Below are 22124 nucleotides of genomic sequence, written 5' to 3'. Positions count from 1 at the left end.
TAATTGTTATGTGTAAGTGCTACGGGGGCCATATTTCACAGCTGAATTGGAGACTCATCTTTGTGACATAAACGGTTCAAACAGGCCCTTCATTTATAGAAGGCAGCGTGTCAAATATTAAACATTAAGAGCTCTCATCTTTCCAATTTTACCAACATCAGGAATCCAAAAGCCAACAAGAGCATATACAAACAAAAAATGCTGGAAAAACTCAGCAGGTCTGGTAGCATCCGTGGAGAGAGAAACAGAGTTAATGTTTTGAGTCTGTATAACTCTTCTTTAGAGCAGTTGGTCACCCTGATTATCACATTGTTGCTTGTTGGATCTTGCTGTGCGCAAGTTGGCTGCCGTGTTTCCTACATCACAACAGTGACCACGCTTCAAAAAGGACCGAGAACGAGAGATTTAAAGCAATTGGCGAAAGGAGCAAAAGCAATATGAGAAAGAACTTTTTCACACGAGGGGTTTGGATCTGGAATGCTCTGTCAGAGAGTATGGTGGAGGCGGGTTCAATGGAGGCATTCAAGGAGGAATTGGATTATTATCTTTAAAGGGAGAATGTGCAGCGTTAAGGGGAGAAGACGAGGGAATAGCATCGAGGGAATTGCTAATTCAGAGGGCTACAATGGGCCAAATGGCCTCCTTCTGTTCTGTAAAGATTTTGTGTAAAGCGCTTGGGCAGGTCCTGTGCTTGTGAAGGGTGCTATGTCAATGCAAGTCTTTAATTTCACACATTGTCATTGAGGCCAATTACCATCTGGTGGGAACGGCCCCCTACGCTGGTCACGTGAGGGCGGTTCCGCCCACACCAGCCGGGCATGACTTCAACGCGTACGTGCTACGTCAGAGAGGCGTGCCCAAATATGGAGCGAGGACTTGACAATCGTGAACTGACGGACAGCAGATCGGACCAATCAGAAACGGAAAAGGCCCCAGCGTCCCGCGTCAATCAGAGGCTCCAACCAATCAAGGGCAGGCTGAGGGGCAGGGCTTGTGCCTTTGTCCCGCCCCTCCCTGAGCCGTAAAGTTTGGTGGAGCGGCGCCCGCGGCCAGAGAGGCAGCAGCCGAGGTGAAGCGGGGTTTGAGGATGAATGGGGGAGCCCTCTCTCACTTTGACAATAAGGAGCACGTCTTAAAGCTGGGGGCCAGTTTTGACAGGCAACCCAAATGCGGCTTTCACACCATCAGATGTAAGTGGGGGTCGTTTGCCACCGGGCGGTTTGAGGAGAGCGATGGGAATGTGCCCCCGGGTGCGGGAGGAGGGAGAGATTCCAGAGACAGAGGAGGGGGATTGAGGGAGATTCCAGAGACAGAGGAGGGGGATTGAGGGAGATTCCAGAGACAGAGGAGGGGGATTGAGGGAGATTCCAGAGACAGAGGAGGGGGATTGAGGGAGATTCCAGAGACAGAGGAGGGGGATTGAGGGAGATTCCAGAGACAGAGGAGGGGGATTGAGGGAGATTCCAGAGACAGAGGAGGGGGATTGAGGGAGATTCCAGAGACAGAGGAGGGGGATTGAGGGAGATTCCAGAGACAGAGGAGGGGGATTGAGGGAGATTCTAGAGACAGAGGAGGAGGATTGAGGGAGATTCTAGAGACAGAGGAGGGGGATTGAGGGAGATTCTAGAGACAGAGGAGGGGGATTGAGGGAGATTCTAGAGACAGAGGAGGGGGATTGAGGGAGATTCTAGAGACAGAGGAGGGGGATTGATGGAGATTCTAGAGACAGAGGAGGGGGATTGATGGAGATTCCAGAGACAGAGGAGGGGGATTGAGGGAGATTCCAGAGACAGAGGAGGGGGATTGAGGAAGATTCCAGGGACAGAGGAGGGGGATTGAGGGAGATTCTAGAGACAGAGGAGGGGGATTGAGGGAGATTCTAGGGACAGAGGAGGGGGATTGAGGGAGATTCTAGGGACAGAGGAGGGGGATTGAGGGAGATTCTAGGGACAGAGGAGGAGGATTGAGGGAGATTCTAGAGACAGAGGAGGGGGATTGATGGAGATTCTAGAGACAGAGGAGGGGGATTGAGGGAGATTCTAGAGACAGAGGAGGGGGATTGAGGGAGATTCTAGAGACAGAGGAGGGGGATTGAGGGAGATTCTAGAGACAGGAGGGGGATTGAGGGAGATTCTAGAGACAGGAGGGGGATTGAGGGAGATTCTAGAGACAGGAGGGGGATTGCGGGAGATTCTAGAGACAGAGGAGGGGGATTGCGGGAGATTCTAGAGACAGAGGAGGGGGATTGCGGGAGATTCTAGAGACAGAGGAGGGGGATTGATGGAGATTCTAGAGACAGAGGAGGGGGATTGATGGAGATTCTAGAGACAGAGGAGGGGGATTGAGGGAGATTCTAGAGACAGAGGAGGAGGATTGAGGGAGATTCTAGAGACAGAGGAGGGGGATTGAGGGAGATTCTAGAGACAGAGGAGGGGGATTGAGGGAGATTCTAGAGACAGAGGAGGGGGATTGAGGGAGATTCTAGAGACAGAGGAGGGGGATTGATGGAGATTCTAGAGACAGAGGAGGGGGATTGATGGAGATTCCAGAGACAGAGGAGGGGGATTGAGGGAGATTCCAGAGACAGAGGAGGGGGATTGAGGAAGATTCCAGGGACAGAGGAGGGGGATTGAGGGAGATTCTAGAGACAGAGGAGGGGGATTGAGGGAGATTCTAGGGACAGAGGAGGGGGATTGAGGGAGATTCTAGGGACAGAGGAGGGGGATTGAGGGAGATTCTAGGGACAGAGGAGGAGGATTGAGGGAGATTCTAGAGACAGAGGAGGGGGATTGATGGAGATTCTAGAGACAGAGGAGGGGGATTGAGGGAGATTCTAGAGACAGAGGAGGGGGATTGAGGGAGATTCTAGAGACAGAGGAGGGGGATTGAGGGAGATTCTAGAGACAGGAGGGGGATTGAGGGAGATTCTAGAGACAGGAGGGGGATTGAGGGAGATTCTAGAGACAGGAGGGGGATTGCGGGAGATTCTAGAGACAGAGGAGGAGGATTGCGGGAGATTCTAGAGACAGAGGAGGGGGATTGCGGGAGATTCTAGAGACAGAGGAGGGGGATTGATGGAGATTCTAGAGACAGAGGAGGGGGATTGATGGAGATTCTAGAGACAGAGGAGGGGGATTGAGGGAGATTCTAGAGACAGAGGAGGGGGATTGAGGGAGATTCTAGAGACAGAGGAGGGGGATTGAGGGAGATTCCAGAGACAGAGGAGGGGGATTGAGGGAGATTCCAGAGACAGAGGAGGGGGATTGAGGGAGATTCTAGAGACAGAGGAGGGGGATTGAGGGAGATTCTAGAGACAGAGGAGGGGGATTGAGGGAGATTCTAGAGACAGAGGAGGGGGATTGCGGGAGATTCTAGAGACAGAGGAGGGGGATTGAGGGAGATTCTAGAGACAGAGGAGGGGGATTGAGGGAGATTCTAGAGACAGAGGAGGGGGATTGAGGGAGATTCTAGAGACAGAGGAGGGGGATTGAGGGAGATTCTAGAGACAGAGGAGGGGGATTGAGGGAGATTCTAGAGACAGAGGAGGGGGATTGAGGGAGATTCTGGAGACAGAAGGGGAGCTGAGGAAGGCAGGGATGGAGGAGGGGGGCTGAGGAAGGCAGGGATAGAGGAGGGGGGCTGAGGGAGACTGCAGGGATAGAGGAGGGGGGCTGAGGGAGACTGCAGGGATAGAGGAGGGGAGCTGAGGGAGACTGCAGGGATAGAGGAGGGGAGCTGAGGGAGTGGGACATTTACAGATATAGAGGGGGGAGTGGGTTGTGTAAATGGATTTTAACAGGGATGGAGGGGTTGGGAAGATGGACTTCATAAGGCATGTAGGGTTTGGGGAAGAGTAACTTGGCTGGGGGGGTGGTCGGAAGGAGGAACTAACCTCCGCGAGAAGCACTAGGATAAAGAATGATAAAGGAATAATAGGAAAAGGCATTTAGAAGGGGAATATGGAAAGAGTTTGGAAAAATTTAGAGAGGGTGTGGAAAATATTTATGGGAATTGCTCCAAGGATGGGGAATTTCAGTTACATGGATAGATTAGAGAAGCTGGGACTGTTCTCCTTAGTCTGGAGAAGATTGAAGAGGTGATGGAGGTGTTCAAAATGATGAAGGGTCCAGACAGCGTAGATAGAGAGAAACTCTTCCTATTGGCAGAAGAGCCGTGAATCAGAGTACACCGATTTAAGATGAATTGCAGAAGAACAAAAGGCGACAAGACGAAATCCCTCCTACGCAGCAAGTAGTTCGGATTTGCCTGAGTGTGTGGTGGTGGCAGATTCTATCGGCGGTTTTAACAAGGAAATTGGATAAGCATCTGAAGAAAAATTTGCAGAGCTACGGGGAAAAGACAAGGGAGTCGGGTTAGCTGAGTTGCTCTTGCAGAGCCGGCACGGAGACAATGAACCAAATGGCCGCCTCCTGTGCTGTAACCATTCTATGATTCTACGATTGTGGATTAATCAAGGAGAAATGGCGAAGGAATCATTGAAAAAAACATTGGGACGACGAGGAGGAATGGAGAAGGCGAAGAGAAATGGTGTTTAGGGGAAGCACTTGGAGGAGGAATAGAGGAGCGAAGGAATAAAAAGGAACAAATTGGATGATGAGAAGGTAGGAAAAAGCAAGGGGGAAAGACTGGGAAATAAGGAAAGTAGGAGGGGGGCTTTGAAGGGAGGGGGAATGGAGAACAGAGAAAAAAGACTTGGATCAAGAGGATGAATGAAGACTGAGAAGGACTTGGAAGGATCAAAACAGGAGGAGGACTGGAGAAGGGAAGGAGGAAGGTGGAAGAGTTGGAGAAAATGGGGGATAATGAAGGAAAGAGAGACAGAAGGTAGGGAAAAGGGGAGGCACTGTGATTTCTGAGGAAATCCTAGTTTCAACTCTCTATCTTAGGAAATGATTCATACACCCAAGGCAATTTGTTAAACTTGCATTGCGTATTAGTTGTGTAATTAAAGTGTACGTGTGCTACATGATTGCTCGGTAGATAAATGTAATGGGACTGACTTATATACAGGCCAGCACATTTTCCAAGAGTTATCTTGATCTTGGCTGGAGCAGCTGTGAGGATATTGTAGTTGTGCTTAGTGCCCAGGATTAGGGAGAGGTGGTCCAGCTCCTGATGGTTCGCTATTCAATGCAGACTTTCAGAAAATGCTTGTGGCTGGGCATTCGGCAGTTACAGGATTGACCCTAATGTCATCTTGTTGCCTCGGGTAGTTGCTGCCTTGTAATTCAATAAGATGTATCCCTTGCGATTGAAATGATGCACAAAATTAATCCTGCTACCACCCTGGCGTCTCCTCCACACCACCCCCGCATACCTGCCTGAAGAGTGTGCTGAAGGTCAGTGTCAAGGCTGACAGCAGATAATGGTCATTTGAATATGGAACCATATGGCACAGAAAGAGGCCATTTGTCTCTTTGTCAGGAAAATCCAAAACTAACGCCACAGCCCGGCTCGCTCCACATAGTCCTGCATCTTTCCTTGCTGAAATATAGATTTCTGTTAAAAGATGTAGTGGTTATAATTGCTCCTCAATCGCTTACTAACCTTTTCTTAAATTCATACAATCGTTTACTGCATTTGAGAAATGGTGATGAGCCAACTTCTTGTATTCCTTATGTGTAGGTACACCCACAGTGATGTTATTGTGGGAGTACTAGGATTTTGACCAGGCAACAGTGAAAAGACTGCAATATATTTCCAAGTCAGGCTGGTGTGTGATTTGGTGGGGAACTTGCAGGTGGTGGTGTTTCCATGTGTCTGCTGCCCTTGTCCTTCTCGGTGGTAGAGGTCACAGGTTTGGAAGTTGCTGTTGAAGGAACCTTGGCAAGTTGCTCCAGTGCATCTTGTAGATTTTTTTTTGGTGCACACTGTAGCCACGGCCGATATTAAATTAATGACACCCAGTCTCTTGTCACTGACTCCTCAACCAGAGGAAACAGGCACCCCCTGCACTTCCCCCAGTCACTCTATCAAAATTATGAACAACTTTAAAAACGCTTATTAAATCTTCTCTTGTTCAGAAAGAAACTGGAGTAGACCATTCGCCCTCGGGTACGTTACAACATTCAATTAGATCGTGGCTGTTCTGTATCTTAACTCCATCTCCCTGCCTTGGATCTGTAACCCTCAATCCTCTTTCCCAACAGAAATCAATCTATCTCCATTTTCACTAGACTCCCCCACCCTCCCCACAAGTGCTGCCCCTTCAATGGCCTCTAATTTTCTAATTCTATGCTCTCTTGTTCTGGAGCACCCCCCCTCCCCAACAGAGGAAATAAATTCTGTCAAATTCTTCTAGTCATCTTTAAAGACCTCAATTGGATCATCTTCAATGCTGAAGTGGAAACAGCCTCTTTATTTGGGGTTTCCATTTGTCTGGTGATAGTGGGTTGAGAGCGGTGCCTGTGGAATCGTATTCCAGCAAGGATACGGTACCTTCTGGAAGAGAATAAAATGAGCAAAGGGAGTGCTCAATTTCTTCCTTTTTTTGCTTCTTGGAAAATAGTTGTTTTGATGATGGGAATTTGCCAGGTCAGTGAAATCCAGCCTGATCCCCTGGAATGTGAAGCCAGCAGGTGCAGTGGGTGCTGACTCTCTCTCCATCCCTTCAAGAGGGAGTTCCAGGCAGAGATCACATCATGTAGAAGACAAACATTTTATAGGCCCCTGTGATCTCCTAGACTGGTTTTGATCGCATGAGAGGAGGGGAAGTTCCCAGAGTATTATTTTCCTTTATTGGCCGTGGCTTTTTTCTTTCTGTGTTTTGCCTCTCCCCATAGATCACATGGTTGTGTGAGTGAGTTGGGGAGGAGGAAGTGTTTAATCACAATATTCCAGCCTCATGGTGTCAGGTGAGCTCGCTGGACCAGCAGGTCCTTTCCTTGCCTGTCAATTTGGTATGCAATTTATCTGAAACAAAAACAAAAATGTATATCGGTTCAGGCTTCCTCCCCCCAACGTGGATTCTCCACTTCCACCTCCCCGTTCTGTTTTTTTTCTAAATATCCCTTCCCCAAAGCACCTCTTGACCCAGGTGACCATCCTTCACGTGAGCCCAGTCAGCAAAGTGTCAGCAGCTACTCGACTTGGGAAGATGGGATGTAACAGATTCTGATCCTATTCTTGCCTGACTCCCACAAGTGCGCGGGTGTCTTGGGTTCCCTGGCCATTCTTACTCTTTTTTTTAGCCTCTGAGGGTTTGACAATGTTGTTATATCAGCCTGTGAGGTCAGCTAAATTTTTTACTGCATTACCCAGGCATCAAACTTTGGTATACCTCTTGGTCTGCGTAGCTTCATTTAATGCCAGGCAGTCATTGCCTCATTTGTTGGACAAAAGGGTTTGCAGTCTGCCAGGATCCTTCATCATTGTGAAATTATGCCTCCTTATTCATTCCAGATGATTTCAAACCAGCATCCATCGACACAGCATGTGAAGGAGATCTCGAAGTTGGGAAAGGGGAACAAATCACAATCACTTTTCCAAACATAGAGGTATGCATGTAAACTGATCCTGATGTTGACATCTTGTGTGTTCACATGCCAGCAAGGTGTATTAAATGTGAATTGTTAGGGGAGTGAGTAGGGACAGGAGATATCACTTTTTTCACTGCTGGAGCCCAGGTTCAAATCCATTCCAGATTAACGATAAGTCCGAGTTAGACCACACCTGGAGAACTGGTGTCACGCTTTAGGAATGATATCATTGCTTTAAAAGTAGTGCCGAGCAGGTTCATTTGACTCTTTCCTGGGATGAAGGGCTTATCTTATGAAGAAAGGTTGAACAGGTTGGGCCTATACCCATTGGTGTTTAGAAGAATGAGATCCTGAGGGGACTTGATAGGGTGGATACCCGGAGGATGTTTCCTCTTGTGGGGGAGACTAAAACTAGCGGACGTAGTTTAAAAATAAGAGGTCTACTGTTTAAGACAGAGGCAAAAGGTTGTTGGTGTCTGGTATTCTCTTCCCCAGAAAGCAGTGGAGGCTAGGTCTTTAAATTTATTCAAGGCAGAGTTAGACAGATTTTTATTAGGCAAGGGAGTCAAGGGTTATATGGCAGGCAGACAAGAAAGTGGCGCAGAGACCACGACCAGATCAGCCATGGTCTTATTGAATGGTGGAGCAGGCTCGAAGGGCCAAATAGCCTACACCTGCTCCTATATCCTTCATAGGAACATATTTGCCTTGGAGAGAGTACAGTGTGGATTTACTCAAATGGTACCAGGGCTCCAAGGGTTAATTTTAGAGGAGGGATTGCACAAACTACAGTTGTATTCCCTAGAATTTAGATCAAGGATTAAAGATATTAAGGGAAACTATGGGGTAGATAGAAAGGTAAGGGAGTATAGGACTAGGGGACATAATCTAAAAATTAGAATCAGACATTTTGGGTGTAAAGTTAGAAAATATTTTGACGCACAAAGTGGGATAGAAGTTTGGAAATCTTCCACAAATGACAATTGATGATAGATCAATTGTTCATTTTAAATTTGAGGTTGATAGACTTCTGATAAACAGGTATTAATGGATGTGGATGTGGGGCAAAGGCGAGTATACAGAGTTAAGTCATAGATTAGCCACGATCTCACTGAATAACGGAACAGTGTCGGGGTGAAATGAGCTACTCATCTTCCTGTAAAAGTTTCCTCTTTCTCATGACTCTGAGTTCCATATGGTGTCTCTCGAGTGACACATTTTAGACAGTTTTCTGTGTCTTGAGATGGTACTGTAAAACTGAGCCTCACGTGGAACTGAATTAACGTGGGACTCGGAGACCGGAGCAGCAGCTTGTGTGGAGAATAGAAATGTGCCCTGTTGTGCCAAAGTGGGTAGATTTCCTTCAGTCCCTTTAAGCTAGCGGCCTTGTTATAAAGTTAAACTTTAAAAATTCTCATTCGTGTGTCCAAATCCTTTCATGGTCTCATAACTTCCTCAAGCCCTACAATCCTCCGAAACCTCTCCGCTCCTCCAATGTTGGCCTCTTGTGCATCCCCAATTTTAATCATCCCTCCATTGGAGTCGCTTCTTCAGTTGCCTGGACCCTAAATTTGGGAATTCAATTCTTAAGATGGCCACTGACATACCTCGAGAATACTGGACACCACTCCAATCCCAAAGTGTCCAAGTATATGCACTCTTTTTTTAAATTAATAATCATAATAAATATTAAATTGAACCTTTTGCTCAAATAGGTGTGAATACCTTATATAATGAACCAAGTGACTTAGAGCAAGCTAAATGTGGGGAATTGTACATTTCCAGCCCATTGTGAACCTTGGAGGAGCTAGAGCAGGTTTAAAATAAGATTCTAAATATAACTTTAATCAGGAATTGTGCGTACAAGTGTTGATACTGCCTAATAACCTGATCTATTTTATGGATAGCAATATCCCGGTTGAGAGGACACAGACTGACATGGAGATTTTTTACCAGGCTGCTGTTGTGCCTCTTCCCATGGAGACTACACAAGAGCAGTGCGCTTCAGTGTGGCTTTACACCTACTTATATCGTGGTGCAAGTGATATAGCGTGAGGATGGCATGAGGCCCAATAAGGTCAATGTGGGGCTGCCAGGGTGGACCTGGGTCAAACTTTCACAGGCACAGACAAGACCAATAATTTCGACTTTAAACACTCCCTTAGAGGCTGGCAACCTCAAAATAAAAATATCGGACAATGTGGCACCCTTTTCAAATCGGGTACTGGGTGGGGGCTGACCACCTGAAAACTGGACTGCTCAGTACAAAAGCAGATGAATGGCTACCCATCTACCTCTCCTCCTCTTTACCTCTTCTCCTTTAAGATACCCTTTAAAACCTACTTGTTTGACTCAGCTTTTGATCATCTATCCTAATTGCTCCTTCTGTGGTTTTGTGTCACATGCTGTTTGATGCTAATGTGAAGCAGCCTGGGACATTTTATTAAATATAAATATTTACATATAAATATTCAATTATATCTTGATGCACAGGATGTTGATATTGTATGTTGTGAACTGGTCTAATTCAGAATATAACAGTAACTGCACTTTATTCATTCATTCATTCATGGGATGTGGGTGTCGCTGGTAAAGCCACATATCTTGTCCATCCCTGGGTGACTTGCGAGGCCATTTCAGAGGGTAGTTATTGCTGTGGATCTGGAGTCATATGTAGGCCAGACCATAAAGAATGGCAGATTTCCTTCCCTAAAGGCCATTAGTGAACCAAATGGGTTTTTACAACAATCGGGTGATAATAGTTTCACAGTGACCAGACTAGATTTCAATTCCCCATTTACTAATTGAGTTTAAGTTCTACCAGCTGCCATTGTGGGATTTGAAACCATATCCCCAGAGCATGAACCTGGGCTTCTGGATTACAAGTCCATTGACGTGACCACTACACCACCGTCTCCCCAGAAGTAGCTCTCTTCAGAAGTAGCTAGCTGCGCTCCACTCAAGCCCCATCCCATCTTTCTTCATCTAATTCTATCAGCGTATGCTTCTATTCCTTTCCCACATGTAATTATCTAGCTTCTATATATCCAAGCTGTACACCACCACCACTTTGTCATAGTCTGCTCAACATTCTTGCCACTCGCTCTTCAGAAAAGGCTTCTCTTGTTGTCCAGTTATGTCTGATAACACTCCTGTGTGAAGCGCTTTAGGGCATGGCATCAAATTAAAGGTGTTATATAATTGCAAATTGTTGTTATCTGAAACATCAACCTATTTTCACCATTTACAGGGCCCCTTTCTTGTGCCATTTACCCTTGGCATGACCTCATTGGAAGCTGCCACCCTTTGTTTTATTACAGAATCACAGAATTGTTATGGCGCAGAAGAAGGCCATTCGGCCCATCGTGTCTGCACCGGCTATATATATATATATGTATATATGGACTATATGGAATTTCTTTTTAAGATTAGATCTCCACTATGATCGTTGTTGCTCTGAACTGCCCTCCCCTGAGTTGCAGGGATGATGTTCCACAGAAATGAACATTCATTGCACTGTCTGTTACTCTAATGCCTTCTTTTCCCTGAACAGGAAATCTATAGAAATGTTTTCCACACTCGCTGTGCCCCTTACTCTGACACCCTACAGGCTTTTCAAACCCAAACTGAGATTGCCCAGCTTCATGCTAACTTTCTCTTCTCTCTTTTTTTTTTCAGTTTTGGCACTCAGCTCCACCAGTCTTGACCCCTTGCCTGGGTTTTTCGGTTGGGATGAGAATAGGGGGAATTGCTTTAGCGGAGAAGCCACAACGCCTATCTAAGATGGGAGATTGAACCCTGGTCTTTTGCCTCGATCTTCATATTCTAACTCGGTGTGTCAACCAGTCACCAAGTTTTTCAATTCACTTCACAAATCATAAAGCAGTGAAAAATGCTGTCCGGTCAGTAAATGCCTGTGCCGGCTCTTTGGTAGTTCTATCAACTCAATCCCACTCCCCTGCTCTTTTCCCTGCAGACTTGTAATATTTTCCCGCTTCAAGAATTTATTCAGTTCTCGTTTGAAAGTTATTTTTTGAAATTTTTCCCGCCACCCTTTCAGGCAGCGCATTCCAGAGCATCTTAACTCACGGTGCAATATTTTTCCCAGATGTTGTCTCTGGTTCTTTTGCCATTTACCTTTAAATCTATGTCCTCTTACCAACCATTCTGTCAGTAGAAACAGTCTCTCCACACTTACTCCTGTCTCTCCTTGCAACTCCTAGAATTATAGAGCGATAGTACAAAAGGAAGCCATTTGGCCCATCCTGCCTGTGCTGGCTCTTTGACATTAGCCTCACCGTCCTGCTCTTTCCACAAATCCCTGCAAAGTTTTCCTATTCAATCGTTGGTCCAATTCCCGTTTGAAAGTTACTATTGAATCCGCTTTCACCGCACTTTTAGGTCTTGCACCCCAAATCACAACATCGTTTACTTAATGCTGGTCCCAGTGTGACTGACTTGCTTTCCCTTCCGAACTGAAACAATTAACTTTGCTTAAACAGGGTTCAACGCCACCTGTGTCGGTGTTTAAAGGCTCAAAGAGACCTTACCTGAAGGAGTGCATTCTCATTGTAAATCACGACACTGGGGAATATCGACTGGAGAAACTTAGCAGCAACATCACGGTGAAGAAAACCAGGTGGGTGATACATGCCGTATGTGTTAATGCAACACCTGGAGTCCAGTGTGCCCTCGCACTCTGTGGCATGGTACTTCTGTACATCAATGACCAAGGACTACCTTTAAAAGAAATGCATTGCAATAAATGTGAACCATTGAAAGGAATTGAATGTAAAATGAGTGTGGGCATTCTTAATCCAGTTCATTGAGGGTAGAGGGTGCAGAGATGTATTCAAATCTTAGGGATGAGGGATTTCAGTTATGTGGAGAGACCAGAGAAGGTGGGATGGTTCTTCTGGGAGGTGAAGGAGGGATTTAATACCAATGTTCAAAATTATGAAACATTTTGACAGAGCAAGTAAAGAGAAACTGTTTGCTCTGGCCAGTGTATCAGTCAGCAGGTTAAGCAAAATGCTGGAAATCTGAAATAAAAGCAGAAGTGCTGAAAAGACTTAGCAGGTCCGGCAGCAGTGGGGAGAGAAATAGAGCTAATATTTTGTGTCAAATATGACTCTTACTTCCGAACTGAAGAAGAATCCTATCCGACTCAAAACATTAACTTTATTTCTCTATCCACAGATGCTGTCAGACCAGATTTAAGATAATTGGCAAAAGAACCAGGGGGAGTTGGGAAGAAATTTTTACATAGTGAGTTTTTATGACCTGGAATTCATTACCTGAAGGGGTGGTGGAACAGATTTAATAATAACTTTCAAAAGGAAATCGGATATCAGCTTAAAGGAAAAGAATTACATGGCCATGGGGAAAGATCGAACAATTGGGACTAATTGCATAGCCCTTTCAAAGAGCCAGCAGAGACATGATGGGCTTAATGGCCCCCTTCTATGCTGTATCGCTCTAATGGGGGCTTGGACCTATAGTGTAGATCTGTCCCTAATTCTTCATTATTTGACAATCTCACTCAGAGGACACAGGTGGATTGTGTTAAGCGTTTATGATTAGTAAGTCGGATTAAACTGCGTGGCTGATGTGGGAGGGAAACACAGGGCAAGGTGTATACTTAACGAAGCCAGTCAGCTTTTTCTATGTTGTAAAAATTCTATGATACTATTCAGGGCGGAAGGAAGTAGCAAAATCCAATCTCGCCTCGATCAGCAGACCAATCGCCTGGGGCAACAAATGCGCCTCAACGCCAGAGCCTCCTTTCCGCCAAAGAGTTCTCCTCCAAAGGAAAAAATGTCACCAGCTTCTCAAATGGATGACATTGAGCGAGGTGTGTGGTGGTAATTTTTTGTCTCTCTTCTCTTCTCTCTAACGTGCTCATGTCATTTGACCTATCTTTGAAAGAGTTATCCAAATAGTCCCGCAGCCGCGATACCCCCCCCCGCCGTCGCCCCACCACCACTCTTTCGTTGTAACCTAGTGAATGTTTCCTTTTTCAAGTATTTACCTAAACCCTTATTGAGAGTAAAGATTGAATCTGTTTTCGCCATTGCGTTCCAGATCACAAAAAAAAGTTCTCATCATGCCTCTGGTTCTTTTATCAATCACCTTGAATCTATGTTCTTTGGTTACCAATCCTGAAACAGTTTCTCCCTATTTACTCTAATAAATCTCCCTTTAATTTCCTCTTGTGGTCTGTCCCATTTTATTTGGGGCCAAATGCTGGTTGATAACCCTTCTTTATCACCTCCTGCCAGTCACAGATTCCTCTTCCAATCCCGCTGCATTTAAATCTCTCACCATCGCACCTTTCCATCTGGTCTTGGGCCTTCCTCCTCTCTTTCTTCCTGGCGGTCCTATCTCCATCACTTGCCTCCCCACACTTCCTCCCCCTCACCGCAACAGCTGACCATACCATTTCAATCTCTTCTCGGCTACTTCCTTCGATGCTCCCACAATCTTCACTGAGCCCCCCTGGTGTGCTGGTTCCTGATTTTGTCCTTTTTCTTCATTCATACATCCATCTCAGCATCCACATCTCATTAGTATCCAGTCGTTGTTTCTGTCTTGATGTTGCCCAAGTTTCTGCACTGTATAACAAGGCCGGTCTCGCAAGCGTCCTTTCAGTTTCAGTGATATTTTTCTAACACATAACACTCCACTTCTTCGAATTATTCCAGAGCTGAGCTAATCTGTTGCTAATCCATGACATCTCTCTTTAACCTTCTCAATTTCCTGTCCCTCAATGATCAAGTGGAGACTCGAGTTTGAAGAATTTTTTCTTTTAAGTGAATTACCTTGTTTCTGTGCACATCAATGGGGTTTTGCTACATTGTCAGAAATTATTAGCCCGCTTGTCCTTTTACATTTGCAACCTAGACTTGTGCTCCAGAACTTGCCGCATGCCTAGCCAGTACAGCTGTTCCAGTACAACGCTGGCATCGACGCGGCTATGTGAAAATTGCCCAGGTATGTCCTGTACACGAGAAGCAGGACAAGTCCAACCCGGCCAATTACCTCCCCATCAGTCTACTCTCGATCATCAATAAAGTAATGGAAGGGGTCATCAACAGTGCTATCAAGCAGCACTTGCTTAGCAATAACCTGCTCACTGACACCCAGTTTGGGTTCCGCCAGGGCCACTCAGCTCCTAACCTCGCTACACCAGGTGCTGAAGGTAAGCATGCAGGTGCAGCAGGCGGCAAAGAAGGCAAATGGTTTGTTGGCCTTCATAGCGAGAGGATTCGAGTACAGGAGCAGGGATTTCTTGCTGCAATTATACAGGGCTTTGGTGAGACCACACCAGGAATATTGTGTACAGTTTTGGCCTCCTTATCTGAGGAAGGATGTTCTTGCTATAGAGGGAGTGCGGCAAAGGTTTACCAGACTGATTCCTGGGATGGCAGGACCGACATATGAGGAGAGATTGGGTTGGTTAGGATTATATTCACTAGAGTTCAGAAGAATGAGGGGGGGATCTCATAGAAACCTATAAAATTCTAACAGGACTAGACAGGGTAGATGCAGGAAGGAGTCCAAAACCAGGGGTCACAGTCTGAGAATATGGGGTAGACCATTTAGGACTGAGATGAGGAGAAATTTCTTCACCCAGACAGTGGTAAGCCTGTGGAATTCGCTACCACAGAAAGTAGTTGAGGCCAAAACATTGTATGTTTTCAAGAAGGATTTAGATATAGCTCTTGGGGCAAAAGGGATCAAAGGATGTGGGGAGAAAGCGGGAGCAGACTATTGAGTTGGATGATCAACCGTGATCATAATGAATGGCGTAGCAGGCTCGAAGGGCTGAATGGCTTACTCCTCCTAGTTTCCATGTTTCTATTACAGCCTTGGTTCAAACATGGATAAAAGAGCTGAACTCCCGAGGTGAGGTGAAAGTGACTGCCCTTGCCATCGAGGCCGCATTTGACCAAATGTGGCATCAAGGAGGCCTAGCAAAACTGGAGTCAATGGGTATCAGGGGGAAAACTCTCCACTGGTTTGTCCTGGACAGTGTCAAGCTTCTTGAGTATTGGTTAGAGTCATACGTAGCACAAAGGAAGATGGTTGTGGTTGTTGGAGGTCAGCCATCTTCGCTCCATTTGCGACTCCTCAGACACTGAAGCAATCCATGTCTGAATGCAGCAAGACCTGGACAATATCCAGGCTTGGGCTGACCCAGTGCAAGTAATATTTGTGCCATTTGTTCTCACTCCTTTTCCAACATGGCTGCAACCTCCTGACACGGAAAAAATGAGGAAGGGGCAGGGAAATGAGATTGGAAATAAGCAGCCGAATAACCTTCCTGCTGTGCTGCAAGTTCTGTAAATGGCCAGTAGGGTGAGCTAAAAGTGAGGACAGCTCACACTGTAGAAGTGTAGAGATTTACAGGACAGGACGTATTCAACCCATCGTGTATAGTATGTGCCAGCTTTTTGATGTGTTTTAATCCATTCACAGAATGTGGACATCACTAAGTTCAGCATTTATTGCCCATCTCTAATTTCCCTTGAAGAGGTGCATATAAGTGGTGAGCTGCCTTCTTGAATCAAACGGAGTGGTTTGCTTGGCCATTTCGGATGGTAGTTAAGATTCGCTATGGGCCTGGAGTCACATATAGTCTGAACTGGGTAAGGACAGCAGACTAGTTTAACAGCTTGTCCAGAAGATGGCACCCCCAACATTCCAGCACTGCCCAAGTCCTCCACTGAAACAACAGATTCCCTTCCCTAAAGGACATTACTGAGCCAGATGGGTTTTAACAACAAACCAGTAGTTTCACGGTCACCATTACTGATAATAGCTTTTTATTCCAGATTTTCCTTCATTAATTGAGTTTAAATTGTCCAGCTGCCATGGGGTGAGATTTGAATTTGTGTGTCCAGAGCATTAGCCTATGGATTACTAGTCCAGTAACACATCTCAGTCCGTATAAAAGCCAAATACTACGGATGCTGGAAATCTGAAATAAAAACGTAAGATGCTGGAAATATGCAGCAGGTGAGGGAGGGAAACAGAGTTAACGTTTCAGTTTGAACTTTCATCAGAATTGGTGAAATCAAAATTGACACTACTCAACGGTATTGCTGGAGTACCTACGGTGCTGTTGACTGGTAGTTGGTATTTGGGCTGTTTAAACTGATCTAGCATTGCCTCGGCCATTCTACACTCTGTAGGATGACACAATATTCCTAACTAATTGCCGATTATTGTAAAAACCCATCTGGTTCACTAATGCGCTTAGGGAAGGAAATTGCCGTCCTTACCTGGTCTGGCCTATATGTGACTCCAGACCTACAGCAACATGGTTGACTCTTAAATGCTCCCTGAACAAAGGCAATTGAGGGTGGGCAATAAATGATGGCCTAGCCAGCGCGCCCACATCCCATGAATGGATGAATTTTTCAAAATTTGTTGTCATTGATGAGAAACCTATTTCCCAAGCAAGTTTTTTTCTTCTGGGTTAACCAGTCAATGGGAAGCTGGAGGAAAACTGCTCTGGATGGATACCAGCACAAAGGTCCGGGGCAACATTCAGGCTTGGACTGACAAGTGACAGGTAACATTCGCACCACACAGATGCTAGGCAATGACCATCTCCAATAACAGAGAATCTAACCATCACCCCTTGACATTCAGTGCCAATATCATAGCAGAATTTCCCTCCATCATTAGCGCCTGGAGTGCACTGCCTGAGAGTGTGGGGGAGGCCGATTCAATTGTGGCTTTTGAAAGGGAATTGGATAATTATCTGAAGAAAAAGAATTACAGGGCTACGGGGAAAGGCCGGGGAATGGGACCAGGTGAGTTGCATTTGCAGGGAGCCAGCAGAGACACAATGGACCAAATGACGATCTCCTGTGATGTAACCATTCTATGCTAAAGCACTGGAGTCTGTTCTTTGCATGTAATATTTGAAGTCTCTTTTGGACTTTTTCTTAATCAACATTAATACACATTCTCTTCCTCCTATTCTCTGTCTCCCTCTATTGTAGGTGCTATGTTGCTTCTTGCTAGTCTGTGTTTTCAATGGGCAGCTGCAGCTCTATAGTGGTTTGCTAGAATGTCCATTCTTGTTGAAGCCTAGACACTGAGCCAGTGTCAATTGCTCAACCAGGAGTAGCATCACAGGTGAACATAATGGTCATCCACCATGGAGGCATCACAGCTAAGCTAAATTATATGTATATGCAGAAGTCAGTTTGCACACAGCAATTGCCAGTGGTGACCCGTGACTAAATATGTTCTTGGCAATTGCATTTAAGGAGGAATTTAGACCAGGATGCTATGAGAAGTCCTTGCTCTTTCTGAAAGCACTATGGGATCTCTTATTTAAGTCCACCTGAACAGTCAGCTCAGCATCTCATCCAAAAAGACATTTGCATCCCCATTCATATTTGACTTGCATTCAACTATTCTGTACTTGTTTTATAGAGCTGATGGCAGAGGTTGGCACCATGGACCAGATGAGTACATCGGACAGTTCATCCGACTCCAAGGGCTCTTCATCCTCTTCCTCAAGCAGTGATAGCTCCAGTGATTCTGAGGATGAGACACACAAACCTGCTGTACCACCATCAGTGCCTTCCTCTCATCCAGTTTCAATGCCATTAATACTGCCTTCACTACCTCAGCATCACACATCAACAGCAGATGCTGTTAGCAACAGGCCTGAGGAGACTCTGAATACATTGCGTAAGTTATTTTTTTAACAGAATAAAATTCTGAGATTTCAGGGGTTGGACATCTTGGCTACCTGTAGATGTTGAGTAATATTAAAAACCATGTAATTTAATGGAAGATGGAATAGGGAGGTTAGAGGGTACAAGAGAGGAGACGTAGCAGGACAATACTGTCCCACTGGAGGATACATTCTGTCTGTATTTACATGTGTGACATTATTGTTGATTTATATCCCAGACTATGGTAGAGTGAGCATATGAAGTGTGAAATAAGAAAAAGTAATTTAGCTCATCAAAGCAGTCCCCTCCAAAAGCCGTGTATAATCAACTCTTATCACTAACTCAACATTATTCATTTAATCCCATGAGGAACTCTTCTTCATCCAGTTAATATCCTACAAAAGGTAATTCAAGCAAAACTTCCATGGCTAACTATCCAATTTTGGTCTATTATTTAGCCTTCATGCTGAGGTGATACGAGTAGGTATAGACTGTAGATGAACAGGCATACTGCAGCATGCAATAATTGAATGGTTGTCTCTGTGGGACAGCGACCCAGGCCCAAATTTTGAGACCTGTTCCGAACCTAATCATTGATGCACGCACTTACTTAGATCCACAAGTAAATTATCAGTGGCATTGCCTAGAGTTAACAAGGTGAGAGGGAGAGAAAGAGAGAGACTTCAGAAACTGGCTTCAGATAGCCAGCCTGTGGCTAGAGCCTGTAACTGCAGGCAGCAAAATGGAATGACCAATAACAGTTTACAAGAGGGTGACCAAAAAACAGCAAGTATGTTTTTGTGAACAGCAAGTGTATGGCCTCTGCGGCCTTTGTTTAATAGTATAACAGTCAATTTGTGGTCGTACACAGATAAGCAAGAGATGGTGGGTTAGAGAAGGTAGGGAAAGGGACATGAGGAGAAGGAAGTTGGGAAAGAGATGGAAGGGGTTAGGACAGTGCAGAGGGTTGAGAGAGGAGTTCTGAGACTGCAAAGTGAGGATGAGGAGGAGTAGGGAAAGCAGAGGGGTGTAGGAAATGCGTTGAGTAAGAAATGGAGAGGAGGGAGGAAACTCTGCTCTAGGCACCACTTTTATTGGGTGGGAGGTGTGGGGATTGATTTCTTGTTCACTGATCTTCCCTATTCCACAAGAGATTTGAGATTCGATCCTGATTTATTTATGCAGCGTGGGTTTGTGGTTCAATATCTGTGCTTGTTTGGGAATGGGACAGGGCTTGGTCCAAACCAGTGTAAGATTTAAGGTTGAGTTTGGGAGTCTCCGATTATCCAGAAAAGGCAGTCAAGAACTCATAAGTGATTTCAAGTTAGTTTATTGGGAAGCAATAGTTAAATATGATGCATAAGCTAAATAGACAGGAGGAGCATACAACCACGACAGTTAAGAGCGGTTAACTGATCCCAGAGAACACATAAGCAAATGTAACTGGAAGTGACAGCCTCTTCTCTGTTTGATAGCAGCAGTCTTCTTCTCTCTTTGTTCTTTGCATCCTTGAGTTAGGCGCGTTGTTATGACGTCTTCCATTAGACAAGGACTGTCCTCTACTTCTCCGAGCATCCATTAATATACTTTATTTCTGGGGGTCTTTATATCAGTTACTTTATTCAATTGTCCATTAGCCAGGGACAGGTATTCAAGGTAATCCCTTCTATTTCTGTCAGAAGCCCGCAAAGTCATCTTGTGGCTCATTGCTTGCTAGGACGTCCTGTTTAACCTTCAGACAGTTGGTTTATATATGGGCCATGAGTTCACCTGCCCCTTATCAGGATACACAATGTCTGGTTTCAGTGCCTATGCCAGAGACATCTGCTTGGTGAGATAACAGCCTTCATTGTCCTGTTTTTGTTGGCTCAGGAAGCTGTTATGGGGCTTTCTTCATGAGAGAGAGGAGAGATCTATTTCTATAATCAATAAATTTCTTGGGCTTTTATAAAGTTATTGTACCGGAATTTCTTACACTTTTTATTAAATTTTCAGGAAGTGATCTGCAGCTAAGTGACTCTGGAAGTGACAGCGATGAGTAAAGAAGCCTTCGATATGTGACTGCAGAGTCCGAGCTTGACTATGCTATAAACTTTTTTTTAATGGAAACTATGCCAAGAGGAAGGAACAAGAAGACAATGGCCATTGTGTGTGTGTGTGTGTGTGTGTGTGTGCGTGTGTGTCTGTATTTGTACATTCTGATAAATATACTTTTAATAAACTTTTTGTAGCAGAAAACGGCTACTGCAAGAACTTGGAAGTATTTAGTATAAATGATGGTGAGTGAGTGAGTCTTGTAAGTTGAAATGAATTTAACTGTACTCTGCCTTAATGATGTCTTGAGCAATACTTGATGTCTTAACTAAATCAACTGAGGGTGCTCTTACCGCAGAGGATCAGTATCTGATCAATCTAGTTAGGAAGGAGCTTGTATTTATCACAGTTACATTTGCTGTAATCAGGCTGTGAGGTTTTCAAACATTTTGTTGTACAATCTCAATGGAGGAGTTCCATTGTGTGTGTGTGTGTGTGTGTGTATGTGTACACAAATGTGCATATAAATATCTATATTATACATACACAGATATTTCTTTTAATGGAAAGCACTTTAAGAAAAAAACAAAAATAGAGATTTTCTTTAGCTGTTTGCACTGTGATCAGTTAATTTAAGATGAAAATAACCATGGCAGTTTGATTACAGGTGTACTTTTCGTCTTTCCTTGATCCAAGCGATGTCGCTAGTAAAGTTTTTTTTTTCTCTCTCTCTCTCTCTCTCTGCAGTGTATGTTTGTACCAGATATGATAGACCTTTATTACAAATGCATTTAGTAAAATATTTAGCAAAGAGGGCAGCATTACTTTCAGTTCAATGTTTCATGCACTTGGGGCTAATTTTCTTTGCCACTGAAAGTGCGTCTTGGAAATTGGGCTCATACCACCTTGGACTTTTTCTGCCATTTCATTTGAGGTTGGTGGGGGGGGGGGATAGAAATGTCCGCAAATTTCTGGCCAGAGGTGTGAAATCATTAAATGAGCCTCCTGGTCCCCCAGCATTCAATGAAATGTCAAGACACTGCCTCAGCATTTAGCAGCTCCACACGCTTTCTCTGCTTTAGCTAAGGAACAATGTTGATGTGGTCTCTCCAGTATTCATACCCATCTTGTGATTGTTAGAAAAGGAAAACCACCTTGCTTTTTGAAGAAGGGTGAACTCTGTTTTTCTCCACAGATGCTGCCTGACCTGCTGAACATTTCCAGCATTTTCTGTTTTTATTTAAGATTTCCTGCATCTCCTCCAGTGATCTGTTCTTGAGAAATATTCCACCCATTTCTTCACCAATTCCCCAGCTGATATCTAGCCAATGTTCTACAGTCTTCTAGGGCTGCACTTGTAATAGCACACTATGTCAAACCTCAAAGCATTTCATACAATTAATTTTTTTTGAAGTGCAATGACTGGTTGTGTGGGCCAAAAATTTCATCTACTTTAGTTCAAGATCTGCTTATGTCCATTCCTTGTCTCAAACCCTGCAACTGATGTGCGAAAGGGACAGGAGGGATCTGTTTCATTCGAGACAAGAAAAGTGTTGCGTGAGATACTTGAATATCAGAATGTAATTGTACGATTAATCAGAAATAAAATCTCTGGCATTTGGCTTAGTAGTATGGGAGCTTTTACTTTTCTCTCTTCCTTTTCAGGCTGAGTGCTTTGAATGTAAACATTGAGCAATCAAAGGTTTGCACACTCATAACTGACTTTTATTGCACAGTTGATGAATTGTGCTGAACAGAAAGAGGCTATTCAGTCCATTGTGCCTGTGCTGGCTCATTGAAATTAGTCCAGCTCACTGCTGCTCTTATCCCCAGTAGCCTGACAAATTTTTCCCTCTTCAATTATGTTTTGGACATTGTCACTGAATCT

At 44.8% G+C, this 22124-nt stretch overlaps 1 protein-coding gene across 1 annotated transcript; it reads left to right on the top strand.

Annotated features, from left to right (window-relative positions):
- The first annotated feature begins 1018 nt into the window (after nt 1–1018).
- Nucleotides 1019–21865, top strand: eaf2 (ELL associated factor 2). Its single transcript, XM_078552641.1, has 6 exons — nt 1019–1190; nt 7423–7517; nt 12002–12138; nt 13196–13353; nt 17955–18215; nt 20198–21865. The coding sequence occupies exons 1-6, from the start codon at nt 1088–1090 to the stop codon at nt 20242–20244; spliced, it is 801 nt and encodes a 266-aa protein (XP_078408767.1). The 5' UTR covers nt 1019–1087; the 3' UTR covers nt 20245–21865.
- Nucleotides 21866–22124: the final 259 nt, after the last annotated feature.

The sequence above is a fragment of the Cetorhinus maximus genome, chromosome 11 (genome assembly GCF_964194155.1).
Source record: "Cetorhinus maximus chromosome 11, sCetMax3.hap1.1, whole genome shotgun sequence".
In the NCBI taxonomy this organism is placed as follows: domain Eukaryota; kingdom Metazoa; phylum Chordata; class Chondrichthyes; order Lamniformes; family Cetorhinidae; genus Cetorhinus; species Cetorhinus maximus.
This window is presented reverse-complemented; position numbering and strand designations above follow the sequence as displayed.